Source organism: Paramisgurnus dabryanus, chromosome 3 (genome assembly GCF_030506205.2).
Source record: "Paramisgurnus dabryanus chromosome 3, PD_genome_1.1, whole genome shotgun sequence".
NCBI classification, from domain to species: Eukaryota; Metazoa; Chordata; class Actinopteri; order Cypriniformes; family Cobitidae; genus Paramisgurnus; species Paramisgurnus dabryanus.
In genome coordinates, this window is record NC_133339.1 from 32,171,350 (window position 1) to 32,192,975 (window position 21,626).

Genomic DNA, 21,626 nt, shown 5'->3' on the forward strand with positions numbered 1-21,626 from the left:
GGTCAATTCAGTTGCTGCGATATGATCGTAAATAAGGCTAGTAGTTTTATCTTGTCTACCGTGTAAGTTTGTAACCAATTTCTTTAACATTTTGAGCAATAAACTACACAGGAACTGCATTGAAGCGCTATAAAAACGTCCATTAAAAGAATAACAAACAACGAGAGGAAGGCAGCGCTGAAGATTCGGTTGCAGTGTCCCTCAAAATTGAGGATTTGTTTATCTCGCTCTCTCACGTTCTTTGACTTTTTGATCCACTTTTTTGCATCTATTACATTCTCCCTTTCAAAATCTATTTAAACTCTTTCCAAGCTGCTCAACTTATTTTTCCCTCCAAGCCCACCTGGATCCACCTGTCTTACGATATTCTTAAATATTATGTTGTTTTATTGATCATCATAGCCTGTCATAATTTTTTTTAGAGACACAAGCTGTGAAAAGACCTAGATAAGAGGAAAAGTAACATCAGAAAAAAGAACACAAATCAGAATGAAAAAAAAGGAAAAAAAAGAATAAAAAGGACAATCAAAACTACATTGAAGATTGACACGTAATTGCTTAATTCACTCATAACCAGCCAAACGAAGCATACACATAGAGAGAGACAAAGATAAAAGAATGGAGAGAATAAAGACACAAGCACTGAGCTACAGCAGCAGAGTGACGTCAAAGGCCAGAGGTTGCCATGGTGACAGTGCAGGGTTTGGGAAAGGATGTACTTACCTGTGAGAGTGAGGGGATGGGGTTGGGAGTGGCAAACATACAGACACATAGACAGGAAAGGTTGTAGGGAGGGTCTCAAATAAAGAAGAAAAGGCACAAGAACAGAAGTCATACTAATTTGCAGCTGCATGGGCTCGCAGTCAATCGGACTCCGATCAATCGTTTGGATTTCAGTTTTTTCTGCCAGTCTTCCTCTTTTTTGTCAAATTTTAACGGGTCATTCGTGTTTTAAAAAGCAGCGTCAGTTCATACCCTTGGGCTGATGGAGTAATACCAAAAGGAGAAAGCGTAATCGAAATGTATAGCTTAAACAAAGGGCTAGGAATTAGCACATAGTCCCTATTCAAAGCAACTAGAGCAGGGCAAGTCAATTCAGATCCTGGAAAACCACAGTCCCACAGATTTACTTTCAACCTTTATACGCAAACCTGCCACTGATTTTCAAGTGAAATTTTATGGCCGCCCAGGACGATAGTTGACCAACCCTGTACTATAGACACAGAAAGCCATGTTATTATCAACACTGTATCAGCAAAAGATATTTACCATGATAAATTATGAAAACATAAAACTTCAGAGTGGTTTGCAAAAACGTTGAGGTAAGTTTTATTGTTGTGCAGTTTGTTTTAAACACTTATGTTTAATGTGACAATTGCAAATGAAAATTTAGAACAAAATAAAAAGTAAAAAGTAAGCAAGCATTGTTGACTCATTAGGGGCAATTCACATTTTCACGTCTTTTGTGCGCTCAAGTTCGTTATTTCAAATTTAGGCACGATATGCGCGCTCATAATGGAAGTGACGCGGTTGTGACGCGCACGTGGTGCGACATGCTAATTTTTTCCGCATCGAGTTTAAAACATCTTAACTTTTCAGAATGCCGCAAGCGCACTGCAGGTCATGTGACAAGAACCAACCGACGGTTGCATCTGCACGGTTTTAGACGCAAAATGTGAACCGCCCCTTACTTTACTCACCCAACGAACCTACCATGCCATTTTAAAATGAAACTTACAAATAGAGTCATATTTATCAGAATTTTTGAGTCAGCATAGATGAGTCGTTAATTCCTAGCCCTTGTGCAGAGACACATTATGATTTCGGAAACCTCAGACAGTCTAATGTGAGACAGAGACTGGAGCTTCAGCCCAGTGGTATAATTGTTCTTGTAATGAAGTGATTAAGGAGCGTGTATGGACCTGATAGGATTCGAGCCCCCACCATACCTTAAAGGAATATATACATATATAAAGCTTCTCATAAAACAGATTATTGACTAAACATTTAGGTATCCAGGAAAATTACAGTTTGGGTAACACTACCATTTGGAATGTAATTCAAAGTGAAGGTTAATTTTCTTGACATAATTTTGTGGCTACATTTTGAGAATTTATGCAAAAGATGGGGGGAATCCCAAAAACAAGCCCGAAGTCAACTATGTCAAAACTTTCCATTCCCAACAATCATGGTCTTTGGGAACAAAGTCAAGGCTAGCATTACTCATTCCAGTAAATGAACACACAGGACTTGACGAAAAAGTGCAATGCAACAAAAAAGGGAAGTAAATTTAAATATCCCCCAAAAAACTGAAAACAAACAGAATGAGAGTGTTCTAGAAAAGTGCACATTGAACACTAACAGACGGGCAGCAGAATGAAGACTAATACAAAGAGAGATAGAGACAGTTTAAGCCTAATAAACACTGGTGCTCTGATGATGAGAGTCATATCAAAACAAGAAATGGGGGAAGTAAAATAAAAATAAATAAAAATGAAAGCATAAATCAAATAAATAAATAAATAAATAACCAATTCAATCAGGGGTAAAAATAACATTTACCACTAAGTTTACCATCAGCACAACATGGCCAGGATCATAATGCTGCAAAAAAGAAACACCAATTGGTTAAGCAGGAAGATTGAGGCACAAAGAGAGCGTTCAGGGGTAAAGGGTTAGGGGTTGGGTTTAGGGGCAGGGGCTTTGGTGTACCCCCTACCCTTGGGCCTGAGTGATTACAGGGTTACCCTCTCACCATCCCTGACATTCCTGCTCTCCTCTTTACAGTCTATCATTTCAAATGAAAACGGTACTATAATTGCAAAGCAAGGAGGACTCTGTGACTTGCTGTGGACTTCCATCTAAAACTGGAATTTTTCTAAAATTCTTCCTGCTTACATTCCCTAATGGCCCTAAAGCCATCCACCCTCTCGTTTCCCCTCTCTTGGTTGATTGTCTTTCAACATTGATATACCAACCATGACACACTTCAAAGAACTAAGCACCCTTTCCCCATTTCACCCTTTCTATAATCCCCAAATGGATCCATGTCTCTGTGAATGTGGTTCTGAGAAAGAGGCCACTGTATGCAAACTTCTTCACGCACCTGTACGAGCTATGAGAAGCATACGTTATGAGGGAGCTTTTAGCAACACATTGTGATCGGCCAGAAGACTGGCTTGTCTCCGTCTTACATAAATGACTAGTTCAATTTCATCTCACGATTAATCAAGAATCAAATTCTAGTAAATATCTTGTGTTGCTTAAAACTCAGGATCACAAGACTGGATCTCTACAGCCAGCATGCTCTGCAGGAGAGAGGGAAGGAGATGGGTCAGGCGACGCTTTCACGTGTAGGCTTACAAGAGGAGTGGGATGCAGGCGGGATGGTGGGAAGACTTCCCTGCAAGCTAAAACACCTGAGCCCCCACCCCTTGATATGGTGACACACACACGCACTCACAACACATACAGTTTCCACTCCCACCACACGTGTACATTCACTTCACAAAAGTGGACGCAGGCAGATAGACCGATCAGAGGCGAAAGGAGGGGAAGAATGGGCGAGGGATTAAGGCTCATTCTGCAAGCCATTCAGAGGAATCATGGGAAAGAGGCAGAATCAAGTTCACAGCCAATCAGAGGGCCCCATCTCATGTTCTCAGCCAATCAAAACACCCCCATCGCAGCCAAACGTATTAAATACTATTCTAACACTAATTCTGAACACAATCTAGAACAAATGGACTTTCCATATAAATTTAATGTTGACTGATTCCATTTTGGTATGAGTTTTAAATCGTAGCGCTGAAATTTTGAGCAGAGAGCGTTTAGTGATTGTAAGCACATAGAAAAGAACTAAGAGAAGCCATTAGGCTACAATGTAAAATGGGTATTGAGTTATTTTGTATTATTTGAAGAAACACATCCACACGCACGCACTTACTCAAACATACACACATACACACATTGGGGGTAGGTCCTACAAACCTTACCTAAAAAAAAAACAAGAGTACAAAAAGAAAGAAGAGTAAAAAAACAGAGTCAATACAATGGAAACTCAAAGCATTGGGGAGACATTTCAGTAAATTCACACTCAGTACCAAGGCTCTGTCCAAAAGATAGAGAGAAAAGGAAAAGGGTAACACCAAGGCATGAGCACCAGAATGGGTGAACAGACGTGTTTGTGGGTGTATGCAGCCAAGTCAGTTTCTCTACCATTAGTGTATTCATCTCAAAGTCTTCACAAACCAAATACAAAAGCACATTCACGTTCAATTCACATGCACACACAAAGGTCATTTTCTTCAAAGAAGGTTTTTCTCCAAAACTATTTGAGTGCGATTTGTTTTCCACAAGCCCTCTCTCACTTTGCCCTGCATTCATACGTATCTCTCCTCAAAGATGGAAATAATCCACTTCCTTAAGCTTGCTGCAAGTCTTAAGTCTTTATCTGATCTGGAATCTCTCTTGTGCACCAAACAAACTTCAGACTCACCCAGTCTGGTCTGTGTTTTAAGAACAAACATTATGATGACAGGATGACAACAACCATGAAAGGCAACAACTGTAAGCGTCGTCAGTGTTGGTGTTTGAAACTTGCCAAGCTGCAAAACATATGGGAATGTCAGTGTGGAAACATTCCTAATCTTTCACGCACTTGACTTGGCGGGGATGACAACCTCTGGCTATGGCTACTTCCTCTGACTTTTCTGCAATCTGGGTTGCAGGAAAGCAGCCAACTGAGGCTCTGTTGCTAAGGCAAAGCCTAAAAAGAAAGCTGCTGCTGATTAAAAAACTCTCTAAAGAAGGGACTGAGCAATGTATGTAATGCGTGTCTATTTAATAGAATGATAGCAATAGTAAATTAAGTAACATTGTGAATTTTCAACCTTTTTAATGCCAGCTATTTTTGTCACAACTAATGAGTTTGAGTGTTATAGTGGATATTTATTAATAGTTTTAGTTATTTAAACATCAGTGGGTCATGAACTAGTTTCTGTTATTGGTCAAAATAGTTAAAACCCTGGCAGAAAATCATCAATAAGGAGCTCTTTTTTAAAATTTGATTTCTATAATGGCTGTTTGGTCAAAATTATGTTTTTTTTTTTTCAAATTCAGAGCAGAAGTAAATACAACTGGACATTATCAAAATTATTTTACATTCTTAATCACTTTTTCCTTCAGATTGTACTGAAAGAAAGATTTCAATTTCTTAAGTCTCTCATCCCTTCTATTCCTTGTGCTTTCATTTGTACTGTGGCTGATATTGGATAGTGAGAAAAACGGATACTGGGAGTAATGAAAAATGATATGGTGCAATTCTCACATAAAATCTAAAACCTACACAATGCTGACTGCAGCACTTGTTATAAGAGTGCTCATAAAATCTGTAGTCCACAGTGTATATAACCGGTGTATGCACGTTCAAAACGTTACCAAGAAAAGCAGAGGGTAGATAGGCTCACACTGATGGTCAGAATAACCTTTTAAAAATAAACTCTCAAAACTTGACATAAGGCCAGAGACACCAAATGAATTCATCTCATAGATTTTTTTCAGACCAACTACTCTGAATCAAAAAATGCTAAATGTTTATGCAGATTTTGTAAAGGTTAATTTACCAAGCAAGTATATTTTAGAAGGGCAGTTGGGTTTACCTCCTTTCACCTTGAGAACCCGCTTCCGGGTAGATCAATTTACTAAAACATGAGGGTGTTTTAGGTTTCTTTGCAAACAAACAAAACCTCACACGCTCCTATATTTTGGTGATAAGCGAAAGTGTATCGAAAGATCTAGAACTTCTGTTTTAAGACTTCAGCTGTATACCAATTGAAATGTGTTGGGACTCCACAAATTAAACCATTGCTTTCAAACTACAAAAATTGCAAAGCAAATACTGTTTAACACTTGATATTGTGTTGCACCAAGTAGCCAGGGAATGATGCATGCAAGTATTCCTCATTGTAAGCCCAATTACTTTCCCTTCTAAAGGCTTTCCTCTAGAGTTCACATATCAGTAGTCAATAACAAATTTACCTGCAGGAAGCCCATCCTAATTCTCTGTACATTTATACTGATCTGTTTGTGCAAGAGGAGACAAATCAATCATCTGCAAGAAAGAACAGCTCATCCAAACAACCACTGAACTTAGAAAACATGGTGGTATCAAAGCAGATCACTTTTATTATGTACTAGAAAAAGGGAACAGGGAATGAATGGGGAATAGAGTTGTGTGCCACTTCTATTTGGCTATGAGAGTCCAAAGGTGTGTCTGTATATATATATATATGTCTATCAAGGGTCTCCTTACATGGAAGTTGACGTCATGTTTCTAAAGTATCCTTAAATTGACAAACTCTTCTACAAGAGTGCGTTTCGTCCCTACGTTGTCTTAGACAACCAAATGTTTGTCCTGTGACAGTTACCATAGCTTTATTTTGGGTTTTACAATTAAGGTTGGTTGCAATTCTCAATCTCACCAATAGGTGCCGCTAAAAACTCACAGTATACCTTAGAGTTTTCTTTTTATGTCACGCTTTTGTGTTTTAATATCATATTTTCATATATATATATATATTGGGTAGATGCTGGCAATATGATATTATATATATATATATATATTATCATATTGCCAGCATCTACCCTACATAGGCTCCATACAAGCTTGCACCCAATTCTTTCATCTATCGGATGCCACCTCATCCTCCTACCAACTTCTTTCTCTATCTATCTCATCTAGTCTTCTGACATGCACTGTACATCATCAGCATTACACTCATTCCTCACAAACATTTCACCCGTCAGTACAAATGAGAAATACAAATGAGTGTGCTGTATTAGAACAGAGAGAGAGATCAGATTTACAGCTGATCAAAACAAAGGGCTTTGATGCTGTTGGGTGGAAATCAAGATAGACAGACAGAGTGGGAGAGACTGTGCTTAAGAGAATAATATGCTTTCTTACCCTGCATGGTTTTTCCCAGGCCTTGACCCAACTTCCAGCCATGTTTCTGAAGAAGCCGGTGCCCAATGTTATCCTGATGTGAGGAAGAGAGGAAAGAAAAAGACCACAATAATCCAATAATAAGAAGCGCTTCATACACATTTACACACACACAGTGTCACAAGCACACATGGTAGCCAAATAATTGTTGAAACCTCTTCACTGTCATCAACATTAAGCATCACGTGCTACACCTTTAAACTCCTTGTTGAAGGGGAAGTGGAGGAAAAGAAAGAAAGAGGATAGATAGAACAAGAAGAGGAAAAGAAAGTCACTTGGTTCTGTAATAAGGCACATCTCTGAAGCCCTACAATCTGGAGGGATGCGTTTAAGGGGACACTTAGTCTAAAATTTAATTTATGAGGCATTCCTCTAGTGGAGGTAACAACTAAAATAAAATGGATGTAAATGCTACCAACCTCTGAGTCAACTAATTCACTTTCAGTCTTAGAAAAGGTAGGGAGGAATGTACGGTTATATACGTATTATGTCACAGAAATACATATATAAACCGCTTCAGGGAGAGAGATTAATAAACAACTAAGAGTAAACGAGAGGGAAGCAGACATAAAGAGCTTGCATACACAAAAACCAAAAACTTTCACAAGCTTTTCGTGAGTTCATCACCATGAAAGAGCCACAACAAAAACAAACAGTATGTAGCTTTAACGAGAGAAGAGATCGAGGGGCGAAACAGTGTGAGGAAGATCAATAGACTTATGGAGAGACAAAAAGAAAAGTGGAGAGAAGGCCTCGGGTTACCATTGAGAGGCTTGATCCGCGTGTGTGCACATATTTCATTCAGACTAATTTAATGCTTTAAAAAAAAAATACTGAAACAAAAATGAGATGCAAGAATATGAAAATATTCAAGCTTCAAGTAAAAAAAAAGTTATATTACAAAAAACAAAAGATCTGATCCAAGCATTAATAATAAAATTATGGATGACAAATAAATGCATTGGAAAACAAATTTGTTGTGTTTATCTAACACACGCACACCACAAATAAAAAGGCAATTATGATGAGAATCTTTTTATGTAAAAACTCAAAACCATTAACCAGCATGCAACTTTTTGTTAAACCACTTTAACAAAAAGAAACGACGGTGTTAGTTGTGACAGTAAGCATATACAGAAAGGGGGAAGAGGCAGCAAAGAGCTAAGGATGTTGTTAGAGATGAGGCTGAGCATACGCCAATGATGCACAAGGTCATCTAACAGATGTCACGGTCTACAGTGGGTGAGATAAAGATGAAGCAGGCAGAGCCATGATTGATGTGAGGCAAGAAGTGGAGCAAGAACTAGGTTAAAGCATTATGGGTAGGGAGGGAGTGGACATCCCCACAAGACACACCCACTTTCCATCAGTACTGCCATTTATTTGCCACGCCCGTCAATTGTTTGTCCAACTTGGATGCTGAACGCTAAACTGACAGCCCTAAACAAAGTCATCAGTCTTGGGATCTTTTATCTGTTAATTAAAAATGAGGCTTGGTTTTAAATTAGGTAAGGTTTGAAAGCGATCGCATTTCTTTTATCTCCTGTCTTTGTGTGATTGCTAGAGAGCTTTGATAATATTTTCCATTTCCGAGTTATTGCACGAGGCCTCTTGAGATGTCAGGCTTGTTAACTCACTAAAGAGTTTGGTTAAGATTAAAATTAAATGAGAAATTTTATAAGAATTAAAAATAAGGCCCCTCTCTCTCTTTTGCAAAAATAAAAGAGGAGCTCAGATTCAAAAGTCGCTAAATGTCACTTCTGTCAAAAATGAGATAATGAGATTAACGGACAGCACTCAGCACGTAACACAGGTTTATCAAATATCCAGGTAATCGCACAAGTGCACAAAACTACAGTGGATCACCTTCAAACTTGTGTCCCTTTGTGATTACTTGGACCTGAATACAAACTGAATGTGGTAGTGATATGGCTCACAGTGCCGACTAACGGGTGGTTCAGTTTCTTAATTTTTACACATTTGACTTTGATCATTTGCAATGTTTCTAGTTGCATCTTTTGTGATTTTGCATTTGTTTACTACTACTACTACTACATGTGCGACCATAAATGTCTTTTTTGTGATGTGAAACTGAATTTAAAACAGCACATTGTACTTTCTGCATCTATCATCAAAGTATTTATTAGTAATACAGTGTATTACTTAGTAGAAATGTGAATATTTGGTTAGCATGTTGATTTACGGTATGTGCCCCTAAATTTTCTGATTGCGCCCCTAAAATTTTCAGTCGGGGGCCACTGTGCTCCTAGTGAAAAAAGTTAGTCTGGAGCCCTGCTACTACTACTTTTTAGAAGTGGAGGTTTTTGGACAAAAAAAGTTTGCACTTTTGTCTTACAGCGAAAGACAAGAAAACATGTCAGATGCACTTATGCTAAGTACACACAACAAACGCGGGGCATCGCGTTACTCGTTCTAGATTACAAGCAGGATTTAACTTTGCGTCATGCAAATTTTTCGCTCGAGTTGAATATTTTCAAGACACGTTTGAGGCGAATTGCGTGTCTTTTCGTGGCAAATGCGCCGCCCATATCGCATTGCCCCATGCGAGGACGCTTCTGATGGCGTCTCTGCATTGACTTTGTATGTAATCTACTCATGTAAACTGTGAACTCGCATCTGGTGTGAACCCACAGTTAGAGGGTTTTAGATCTGATCTCCTCAATTGTAGGACAGAATTATACATCTAGGATTATGTTTTTAAAAATGTCAATGTAAGTTTATACTACGGTGTATGAGTTGACAGTGACAGAACACGGAAATGTTTTCTCCAGATGGCTTGTGCATGGGAAGCTTCTCTAATGTTCATCTTGCGAAATATCTACTTGGGTCCCTGGAGCCCCAAATGCTTCCGTGTGTATTGTGTTCAGATGACTGATAGCCTGTGCATTTCCTTTTCTCTTTAGATTTAGCATATCAAAGCCAGAATGTAGTCAATTCCCCAAATGAAAATAATCACCAAACATTTAAAGAATGATGGTACATTAAGATTCACCATAAGATGGGACAGCTAATTGTATAAAAATGTAAACAAAGACAGCGGAAAGTCCCATGATCTTAAGTTTATCAGCAGTGCAGATGTGCCTGCAGTAAGCCCAGCCCAAATGGCCTGCAATGCAGTGACTCTGCAGCATCCTCTGCTAACAACACACAGCATTTCATCATTCTGAGGGCTGGTGAAGCATCTAAACAGCACTTTGAGCTGACCTCACATTGCTTTTTCTTGCTGAGTGAAGCACTTTACATTGTTTTTGTAAACGCCTCGCTCCTTAAGAGACCATTAGTGCAGGAAAACCGAACTCGAGGAAGAGAGACGTCTTTGTTTAGCAAAATTTCTCATATCTGCTTAAAAAAAGAATCAGCTGAATGTGTACTGAAGCCAGCATTGTGAATGGTGTGTTGGGCAGGCGTGGAAAGCAGGTGGGTTTTGTAGTGACAAACGGGTGAATGCGCTAAAATAAAATAGACAGATGAAGAGCAACAACGCCGAAGAATCCAACAGCAGTGCAAGTGGAGTGAAAACATGTCCATACGAACCTGGCTTTTTTAAACCCTGGGCTGTCAAAAGAACAGTCAAACGTCACAAAAACTGAAGAAACTGGCCAATCTCTATAGCTTTCTACTGGTCACACTATCTCTTTGATCCACTACATTACAACAGTGAATTCACACATCCACTAACGGGCAGTTAATTCATGTAAATGATTAAAAAAACGAATAAAATAGGAATGTTATATTTTCCAAACAAGTACACTCCCACAACAAAAAAGTAAAAGAGATGAAAGAGTTATGTTCTTACCATGATAAGAACATGAAAGGGAAAGAAGGGTGGGATTAAATGAAAAGAAGAAGATAGATGTGCAGGGCAGCGTGTGCCATTTCTGGATACCAGTGTGGTTTTGAACATTTTGGGAGGGGGTTGTCAGACGAACTTTATTAGGACTGGTCATGACAGCCTTATAAGCTGGGAATGTACAGTTGACGCAGAATTTGACAAAGGGTTGCATTACCTAATTGTGATAAAGCTACAATTCACACATTTTTTTGCATTCATATATCCCATGCATACCTGGGTAGTTACTAGGGCTGTCACTTTTTATTCGATATTCGAATATGCATTCGAACATGACGTGAAATATCCGTATTCGAACTATAAATAAACCATCCAGTTTTTTAAATGCCATGTGTAGCGCATTTTTTACAGTAACACCTCGTAATAGGAAGGAGGCTGAGAGTGAGACCAACGACGGCAACTGTGCGCAAGAGAGGGAATCAAATGGGACTAAAATGAACCTCATGTGCATGTCAAGATAGAATTATAGTTTGTATATAAAATGACATATTGTTTATAGTGTTAAATATTATAGCAGAATAAAAAGCTTGTGTTAATACGTTCGCATTATGAAATTAGCATGTATGAAGATAATTTCATCATTTTTACAACGCAATGTAAACTTTATATTAAACAACAACAGCATTTGTCTTGTAAACGGATTTTAAATGATCATGTGCTGACTGTCGCGCGTCACATAGACGACAGAGTCAAGTGAGATCTGCTTAACTCATCTATAAGTTTAATTTCATCTCAAGTATCAAAGGGTTTGTGCTCTCTATCATTGAAAACGGGCAAGCAAACAGCACGCGCAGGGTTAATGTACTTGTGAATGACGGCTCACAAACGCGCGGGATAGGCTTTGTATAAGTGTGCTTGTTGTCAATGACAGTTCTGGTCACAAACATGCTCAAGCGCGGGATATGTGTGCTTGTCAATGATGGGCATTAAATCCGCGGAATTCCGCGGAGTTTTCTGCCAAAATCTGCGGGCGCGAATTCCGTTTGCGTCTGTCTATATACTCCTGCTGCTATTTAAGTTGTCACGTTATTGTTTGCAACTGTTCGGAATCATTTTTTTTTTATATATAAGTTTGTTATTCATAAGTTGATAACCTGCTGTTTCAAACATTAAGTAAAAAGTAATCCAGACAACCCTGTGTATGACTGTCACTGTTAATAATTTTGTGATTGAATCTCCATTACGGTGGGTTTTTGATGCGCATGGGGGGGCGGTGCCTAGATATTCGAATATATTCGGATACATTGCATGATATTCGAAATCCGTTCGAATTAGATTTTTCTCAAAAGTGACAGCCCTAGTAGTTACAGACAGTCAATATAATAGAATTTTTTTTTGCATGGTTAAAGATTGTGCTTTCACTTGGGGGCTGTTTATACCTGGTTTAAGATGTGTTTTGGTCAATTGGTTTTCAAGAGGCAAATTCATGTTTACACCTGGTATTTTAATCGGTCTCTTTTGTCCAATTTCAACCGCTTCTGTCCTAAGTTGGTAGTCTGTGGGCGAGTCCTGTTTTAACACAAGTGCTGTTGTTTTAATGCAAGCAGGAGAAATTACAGGTTTAAAATGACGCAAACTAATTTTAGGTCAGAGTCCGCTGCTTGTGTTGTTAGTAAACATGCTGCACAGTGTTTTGTACATTTGTATGTAAAAGCTTTGTCTGATATTTCAGAGCAATTGATGAAATAATCTCAAGCAAATTTCACACGCTTGCAAAACAAAACTAATCAAAGAGGCAGAGCTTCAATTAATTTTTGAGGCATCAAATTCGCATCTACCGCGCCTAGTTTGCAACTTGAACATTTTGAGTTTACTCGCTTCATTCACGCGTAAAATTCTAGTAATCGAGTCATTCACGTGGAAATGAGCGTCATGAGAGGGGCTTCTGCGACTCTTCTTGATTCCTGTAATCATGTCACTACTAGAGCAAGCTTCTGATTGTAAAAGCGACGTGTTTTTCCAACAAAGTTTAAATTTTTCAACTCGCGCATTTCCTGCTGCAACAGTCAATTCTCGCCATTTGTGCAAACAAGGCAGAATCGCTTGTACCACAACGCGCTAAACGCCTCATTCGTGCCGCAAGACCTCCAGACACGCATCAACACATTTTTACACTGACTTAACATACAGCTGCTGGTCTGAACGCAGTATTAAGATCACGAAGAACCCTGTGGGATCAGCTAGAAGTCATGTTCAATTGAAAAAATTGTGCCCAGTACATTACATTAGATCAATAGGTGGAGAGTAGGCAGTCTATTGTGGCTCCTTGAACACTATTTCGACTACCTCTGAATGTGGTTGAAAATGGACGAGCTCAAAACATTTTACATCCGTTTAAAACTATCTTTTGATTCATCCACTTGTGATCCGATCAACCAAAACGCATATTAAAACCAGGTGTAAATAGCCTATTGAAATGAATTGTCAAATGTATTTTATAATCTTCCTTACTACATTAAAATTTGAGGATTTACTGACACATTCTGAAACACTGGAAATAAAAACCACCTCACAATGACAACCACAAGTGTACCATTAAATACCATGTGGTTGTCACCATCATGCTCTACAGCTGGACACTGAAAGGTCAGTTGTTTTAAACCAAGAGGTGACCAACAAATGTCAGAGTGAATAGGTGCAGGAAAGTATGGCAGAGGTGAGCAAGTAAAGGTGGGGTAACAGGCGAGCGATTTTATTGTGTGTGTCTGGGGGGGGTTGAAACTGTGTTTGTTTAAAGACAACAGGTGTTGTGTCACTGTGTTCATGGAAAAAAGAGAGGAAATGATAGGGGGCGAGTGAAAAATCTAACAGATTCCGTTCCTTACCGTCAGGGAATAAAACAGCTCACAAACAAATGGATAAACAGGTGGTTTTCATTTTCACACTATGTATTGTTATTTTGGAAATTTCTATATGTACAGTGAAATTAAATGTATTTGGATGCATCAATTTCATTGCAATAATAACTAAATCCAAATCCAACCATTAACAGAATAAATTTAAGACTATACTGAATATATATTGAATAGCCAATGCATATAATCGTACAAAGGGTATATCTGTAAGATCTGGTTGAATTGATGAACCTTGACCTTTCCTCTCAGATTCAAGGCAAAGCAAAACTATGTTAATGCTATATAAGATTGCTTGTGTCATCCTCTGGCCTGTTAAGTGGAAATAGTTGCACCAGTGCCATACATAATTTAGGGGTCATGGTGCATTCTGGGATTTTCCTTCAATTTGAAGCCTTAATGTAACCCAGCTTGATATTAAGAGAAAAATCAAACAATGCAAATCTAGAATGTACACACATTTTTGACTTGTTCACTGCCCGGTGCACATCTTCTTGGGTTAGAGAGCAGGGTGAAAGGAGGATGTTGGGATACATAGTAAAATGAAGGGGGCTGTGGGTGAGAGAGAAACTAATGCTACTGACAGTGACTTAACATGCAAATAGACAGGTATGAATAGAGCAATAGAGAGAAGGGAATGAGTAGATAAAAGCATAAAGGAAAAATAAGAGAAGATCCCGATTAAAGTACCACAGAACTCTAACTGTCTACATATCACACACAATAATTGGCAGAGGAGGGGCATAGGAAACAAAAACATGACAAACACAGCGCTCAAACCTGAGACACATACACACAGTGATGGCTGTCACTGTGCCTGAGGACCAGTTGCTGGGAGTTCAGTGATATAAATACATCTGAAGTGCCAGGTTTATTTTTTGTCAAACACCAATGATCTAAAACGGGAAAGTGAAGAGCAAATATGCCTCTGCTTAAATGTATACATATTTTAAAGAATATTTTTGTATTATGGACACGCATTGCACTCTGAGTGTACTGAACGAATTGACAGTGATAGCCATCACCCGCTGCAGGGTGTAATATGTCTGTCCTCTTCATAAACACTGTGTGTGGCAGCTCCGTTCTCCACACCCCTCCATAGACAATAGTGCAGGAGCAGAAATTATTTGGTTCAGGCATGCAGCCAGACCGCCTTTCCTGCCCTCTCGTGTCCTTCTGACCCATGCACCAGGATTATCTAATGTAATGGATCTGACAAACTGCCACTGATGAGACCTGGACAGTCTTGATAAAAAAGGAGGCTATTCATAGCCAGACACAAGAAAACGTGTTTTTTTTATAAATATCATATTGCCACTGATAAGGTTGGCTCTGTTAATACTATCAACAAACATTAGACATCAGTTTATTTGAGCAACCTTGACATAGGTTAGATACTGACTTAACCAATGGCATAAGGCAGATGGGAGGACGAAACCTGTTTGAAAACAGCCAATATTTTTTGCAGATCAGTCTGGTGATGCTGTTTAAAATTATCAACAAAGAAAATACATAATAACATAATTACATAATAAGTCGGATATGCATGCTTATAACAAATTTGAGAATAGTGAAATTTGCCTTCTAAAAAGAAATTGGAACTTAAAATCTTTTACCATCATATTCACCATTTCCAATATCACACTAATGTTTGTTAACACATTAAAGGGGACATTTCACAAGACTTTTGAAGATGTAAAATAAATCTTTGGTGTCCCCAGAGTACGTAAGTGAAGTTCTAGCTCAAAATATCATATAGATAATTTATTATATCATGTTAAAATTGACACTTTGTAGATGTAAGCCAAAATGTGCCATTTTTGGGTGCAAATAAGCTAATCTCTGCACTAAATGGCAGTGCCATGGTTGGATAGTGCAGATTAAGGGGCGGTATTATCCCCCTCTGACATCACAAGGGGAGCTAAATTTCAATTACCTATTTTTTCACATGCTTCCAGAGAATGTTTACCAAAAAAGTTACTGGGTTGATCTTTTTCACATTTTCTAGGTTGATCGAAGCACTGGGGACCCAATTATAACACTTTTTCCAGATTTTCATGATATGTCCCCTTTAAAATAGTCATTTTGACAAAAACTGGTGAGATTCACCAAACAACTGCTTTGGTTTTCAGCTTGGATAGTGTCCTTTTAAAATGTAAACACACTTTGCTATATTATATGAAGTCATCTGATTATTATTGAATTTTTTATAATTGTACATGTCATTAATGATTTGTGGTGTGACTGGAGCAGAAAGGACAACACTGAGGAGGAAAAGCATCAGGCATGCAAGCCTCAAAAAATAGAGATTGAACCAAAGAAACGAGACAGAGGCGAGAGCTGCCTGCGATATTATCTACATGCCTAGTCAGCGAAAAATGCAGTCCCAGTTGCACAAGCACCATGCCAGCACATAATGACAGAGGGTACTGTACACCGAATCACTGTGTTGGAGAAAGAGAGAGAGAGAGAGAGAGAGAGAGAGAGAGAGAGAGAAAGAGACAGAAAGAGGAAGGGGAGAGAGAAAGAAGGGGACAGAATGATTAAAGAGGAAGGGGAGAGAGAAAGAAGGGGACAGAATGATTAAAGAGAGAGGGGGAGAGAAAGAAAAAGTAGTAGTGAGAAACAGATAGAGAGTGAGAAAGTGTTACAAGGAGCCCCTAAAGAGACAGGAGGAGGAGAGCAGAGCGTGCAGATACAAACCGGGTCAGAGCTGCTTAGCTAATTGGGGCCAATTCGCTGCAGGAGAGAAATGTCGAACACCCCAAGTTGTGTGCAATACTGAAAATATCTGAAATTAACTGTCCTACACAAACACCAACACAAAAAATAAAAACACACACACACAAGATACTGGTGCTTACACACATAACTCTTTGTGCCACTATTATGCTGCATACACACCAAAAACAAAGCGTTGCGTTCCTCGCTCTAGACTACTCACAGGATTTAACTTCACGTCATGTGAATTTTCCATTTGAGTTGAATATTTTCGTTTCAGGCGAACAGTGCGTGTTTGCCATCCAAAATCGCCCTGCGATTGCATTGATTTTGTGTATAATCTACTTGCGCAAACAGTTCAATTAGCTTCTGGTGTGTACGCAGCATAACTCAGTCAAATCTCACATACACTCCCTCTAGCTCCGCTCACCATTATGTGGGGTGGACGACACACCCAGTAGCTCATATCTAATTCAGGTCAGTCTATCCTAAAGTGCACCAGAAGCGAACGAGACACATAAACACCAGTTGTGAAATCGGATTGGCGGTGTGCCTGTCTATCAGAGGTCTGCCAATGTCTGTTAATGTATTGATTCGATCCTTATATGGTTCAATATAAGGGTTGAATCAATACATCAACAGACACTGGATGTTTGATCGATTAGCAGGCAGTCCTTTATGATCAATGTCTAATCTATTTTCACATAGCAAACAATTTAAGTGCGGATGAAAGTCTGGGAATATGCTCTTCAAACAACTGTGCAATAAATGTATTAAGCATATCACATACATAATTTAGAAAACTAAGGACAATATACTGTTCTGTTCATGGGTATCTAATTTAATCCCGTCAGGCAATTTTAGGCAGCTATTGTATTGTATCAGATGGTGGCAAAGGCTGAAACTAATGCAATGTATGAAAAAATAGATTGGTTTCTTTGCTCTGTATGCTTATGGGATTTGCAGGAAGAGAAAGACAACTAATAAAAGAGGACTAACTGTACTGTGGCTTTGTTATACTATGACTATCAGGAGGGCTTTTGGCATCCTCCGACAGAGCAGCTGAAAGGAGCTCATCCAAGTTAACAACAACAGCCTTCTGATGTACATGTGAACAAGCACTTTTTGTAACCGAGTGGGACTGAACTTTGAGAAAACCTTTTATTTGCCCTAATAACATTGAGCAATCATGGGTATTACATCAAAACTGTGTGTTCATGTCTGCACTATATTCAAATACAATTTATATGTACTTGACTGCATGTCTGTTTTTACATTTTACTCAACTGTGTGCCATCCACTCCACATAAAAAAAAAAACTTTAGAAATAAAATGATTGAGTCTAAAGAACTAACTAACATCCATACCCACATAAACACACTTATATATACACACATATCATTCATATCTGTGATCAAGAGAAAAATGACTATAGGCGATCACAGTGATTGGTACAAACCTAAACCTGTGTCTACATTGCACTGTAACACAAGCCTCCAAAAAGGGAGTGCTGACTTATTTACAGAAGATGATTTGACTATGGCTACAAATGGGAAGGTCTGACCACAAAAGAGATGTGATTATCCCTGTCTGGACCAATCATCCACTCACACACACACACACACACACACACAGGAAGCAGCTTTCTACTCCAACACTATTAAGTGAGGGGTGCAGCCTTACCGACTCTATGGGCTTGTCCAAAGAGGCCTGTTCCAACTCCAAATGACCCTCCTCATACTGGTCAAAGTGATTTCCACCCTAAAGAGAAAGAAATAATAGGAAACAGAGAAAAGCGGATTAAAGCACAACAATTAATACCCGTACCACTACCTATTTGTGTGTGAATCTAAAAATGAAATCTACAACATCCCCAGCTTCAAGCAGAAGGAAATCTCCAGACCGCCTGGATCATTTATCCGCTTCAACTCTGACAACAGGGATTTAAAAAGAGGTCACCTTGAAAAGGGAGGATTTCCAATACACCAACTTTTTTTCTATGAAAGATGGGACAGTCAGTATTTGGAAGAAACGTTTACCCACTCATACGCCTTTTTATCATCTCTATTACTTTAACGTCTTTTGAGTAAAGAGTATAAATAAATTAGTAAAAAGAGAGTGGGATGGAATCATGAAAACACAATCGTAATCGAACCCAACTACTAAATTAAATCATCTTTTGTACATCACACACATGTCTAGGGTCCCCAACCTTTTGACACCACAGACTGGTTTCAGCTGGGGTGCTGTTCAAGTAAGACTTATGTGTTGCATAAACATAGTGCAGAAAATCCTCCTTTGCGACATGTATAACGTTTTAAATGGAAGTAAAGATCAAAGAACCATCCATTAGGAAAAATAAAGCTTTATTTTAGTAGATGTGCAGAACCATATTTTTTTGGATTGTTTTTACTTTCATTGTTTTACGAGTTCGCAAGCCCATTCAATCTTAATGCATAACAGTAAACAAACTTGGCTTGCTGTCCTCAAAGGCAGCTCAAACCATAGGTCGAGCTTGAGTTTTTAAAATATCTGAGGGTCGCAAGAGAAAAAGTGTCTACAAATTGTATGACAAGAAGCATATGACAAGGCGGCAGTCATTCTCCGGAGCAGGTAGAGTGCTGCGCATGTGCATTTTTTTTAAAGTAGAGGGGCGGTACTTTTCAAATAATTCGGGAAAATCTTCTGCTATACCTTTAATAGGTTTAATTCTAAGAAAAAAGACCAAAAAAGAATCTCCCTGCCTCTACAATTGGTAGAGCTGTCAGCTGTGTATTACACTGGTTTATGTTTTGCATCACTCTCCGGCTCTGTGTGCCACCACAATCTTGTTCTACATGGAAACAATGAGTCCCAATGACAGGCCAATGACACACACACACATCAGCAAGCACCACTTACAACTGACCTGGGTGCTAATGCCAGACAAAGTACTGAGTGACATGTTTATTAAGAAATATTATAAACTAGAGATGCACCGATAGGATTTTTTGGGCCGATACCGATTTAAACAGACAACTTCTGGCCGATACCGATATTAAACACTTGTATATAATACTATACAGTTGGTCTATTAGCTAATTTATTTCTGCATTAAATTATTTTTACTGAACCAACTGACCAACATAATAAGAGAGGCACAAATTAAGCTAAAACAAATATAATAAGTCAACATGACAATTCAAAGGTGGTTTTTTCTTTTCAATTTCTTTTATTAAGAACATTAACAAATTTTTTACATATAATGGATTTCTTTAATAGACATAAATAATGCCAGTGCTATTGGTTTAAACAGAGTATAAATATTGCTACTTCAAAAAAAGTTGCACTTCTTTTCCTCTACTAAAGTGCAGTCTGATTCTTTTATTGTCCAAGACATTTGAGCCAGCTCAACAAAGGTTTTCTGTCGGTGCTTAAGTATAGTGCACACCAGAACATTAATTTATTTTAATTGAACAACAGACATGCAATTCATTGCCTTTATGTGTTTAATAAATAAACAATCGGTATTGGGCTTTTTTGTGCTATTGCCGATATGCCGATGGTTTCAAATTCATCAAAAATCGGCCGATAAATATCGCCGGCCGATACATCGGTGCATCACTATTATAAACTGAAATAAAAACTAAATGGTAAATATTTAACGAGCATGCTATACTAAAGCATACTGTATGCCCAAACAGAAACACTATAACCTGGGCCAAAATTGTAAATTTTTTGATCCTGCCCTTTGACACATTGTAATGCATTGTGGTAGCAGAACAGAAATACTGACAATGTTTACATGGACACCAGAATTCAGCTTTTGTGAGAAAGTGGCATACAATAAAATTGTACATGTTGGCTCTGGCAGTACACATGAAACTTGGTAAGTAAGCAGCTTTCTCTCCAGTTTCCAGCACATATTTCTGTTACCTGGTAAAAAACATTGCTAACCCTTAAAATCCGACCATGACAGAAATTTTACATCTTAACTCAGTTCCAGAGTAAAACATTATGCACCAATCCGATATTTTGGATCAGTATTGGGCTGATCCGGGCCATTTTGGCTGGATTGGATATTGGACTAACAGGAGTGATCCAATTCCAATACTCTGCGTTACCCATTGTTGTTACTGACAAGCTATATTCAAAGTCTTATTAATACACTCGATTGCTTCATGTGAAGGAACAAAGGAACATTTAAAGATATTTAAGTTCACGGAAACTATAACTTACTTGCAACTGGGTTTGTCCACTGGTGAAGCGAATGGAGGCAACACGTCATTCACACATGCACACACACAATAACTTCAGACTATTTTAACTCTTTCGCAGCCATTGACGAGATATCTCGTCAATCAAGAGAAAACACTTCCCTGCCAATGACGAGATTTTCCGTCTTTCCGCAATACCGCTATTATCCACCGGGATAATCCATCTGAACTTTTTAAACCAGGAAGTATTGCCCTATGGCAAGCGTCTGCATGTCCGTGTCTGTTTTAAAGATCGCTCTGAATGGGATCTCTATGAAAAGTCCCTCACAAAAATTTAATTATCTCTGCTTTTTGCTCAAAATGTGTTTCTTTTTTGCAGAAACCAACCCATATTCAAAAGCTGATTACAAAAGAACCACTGAAGGTAGGTTGAAACGGGGTTTTTTTTGTTTGAAAGCAGAGGGTCTCCGTGTTTAATTATTATAATATTATTTTTATATTTAAAGAATAAAACATTCACATTATTAGACATCATTGCATTGATGGTTGTTAGATTTTTAATTATGTTTTCCAAAGGGACATCAGCTGCGAACTATTAAATGCTACAGGCTTAAGAAACTATTTAAAAAATATATATTGGGTGTTGGAGTTGGTGAAACTATGGCAGCTATACAGCGAATCTTACTATTTCATTTGTGCATTTCATATCCGTTAAAAACTTAGTATTTTAGCTGCATAAATAAATCGGGTAAAATAAAAAAATAAAAAACGAATTATGATTATTAATGTTAATTCGACTTTGCACCGAAGTTTTTTGACGTTTTATAACTTTGAGGCAACTGCATGCCATATTCTTTATAAACATTCAAAATAAACTGCTTCACTTGATTACGGCTTGTATAGTCTCCTAAGGTCAACAAAATTTCCACATTAAAACTAATCAAGCTAAAATCTAAAGAAATCATACTATATATTTATAA

The 21,626-nt window shown here is 38.3% G+C and overlaps 1 protein-coding gene across 9 annotated transcripts in view; it reads right to left on the reverse strand.

Annotated features, from left to right (window-relative positions):
- Positions 1–21,626, reverse strand: part of gpatch8 (G patch domain containing 8) — a 38,339-nt gene that overhangs the window by 8,562 nt on the left and 8,151 nt on the right. For 2 of the 9 annotated variants that reach the window (XM_065270215.1, XM_065270177.2), the window contains 2 exons: positions 18,134–18,211; positions 6,968–7,040 (listed from right to left, as the gene is read on the reverse strand). In XM_065270215.1, coding sequence (XP_065126287.1) covers positions 6,968–7,040; positions 18,134–18,211 — 151 coding nt within the window. Of the gene's footprint in view, positions 1–2,562; positions 3,996–6,967; positions 10,583–16,432; positions 16,469–18,133; positions 18,212–21,626 lie in introns of those variants that run through there. The other 7 variants (XM_065270443.2, XM_065270372.2, XM_073814012.1 and 4 more) reach the window with 7 other exon arrangements.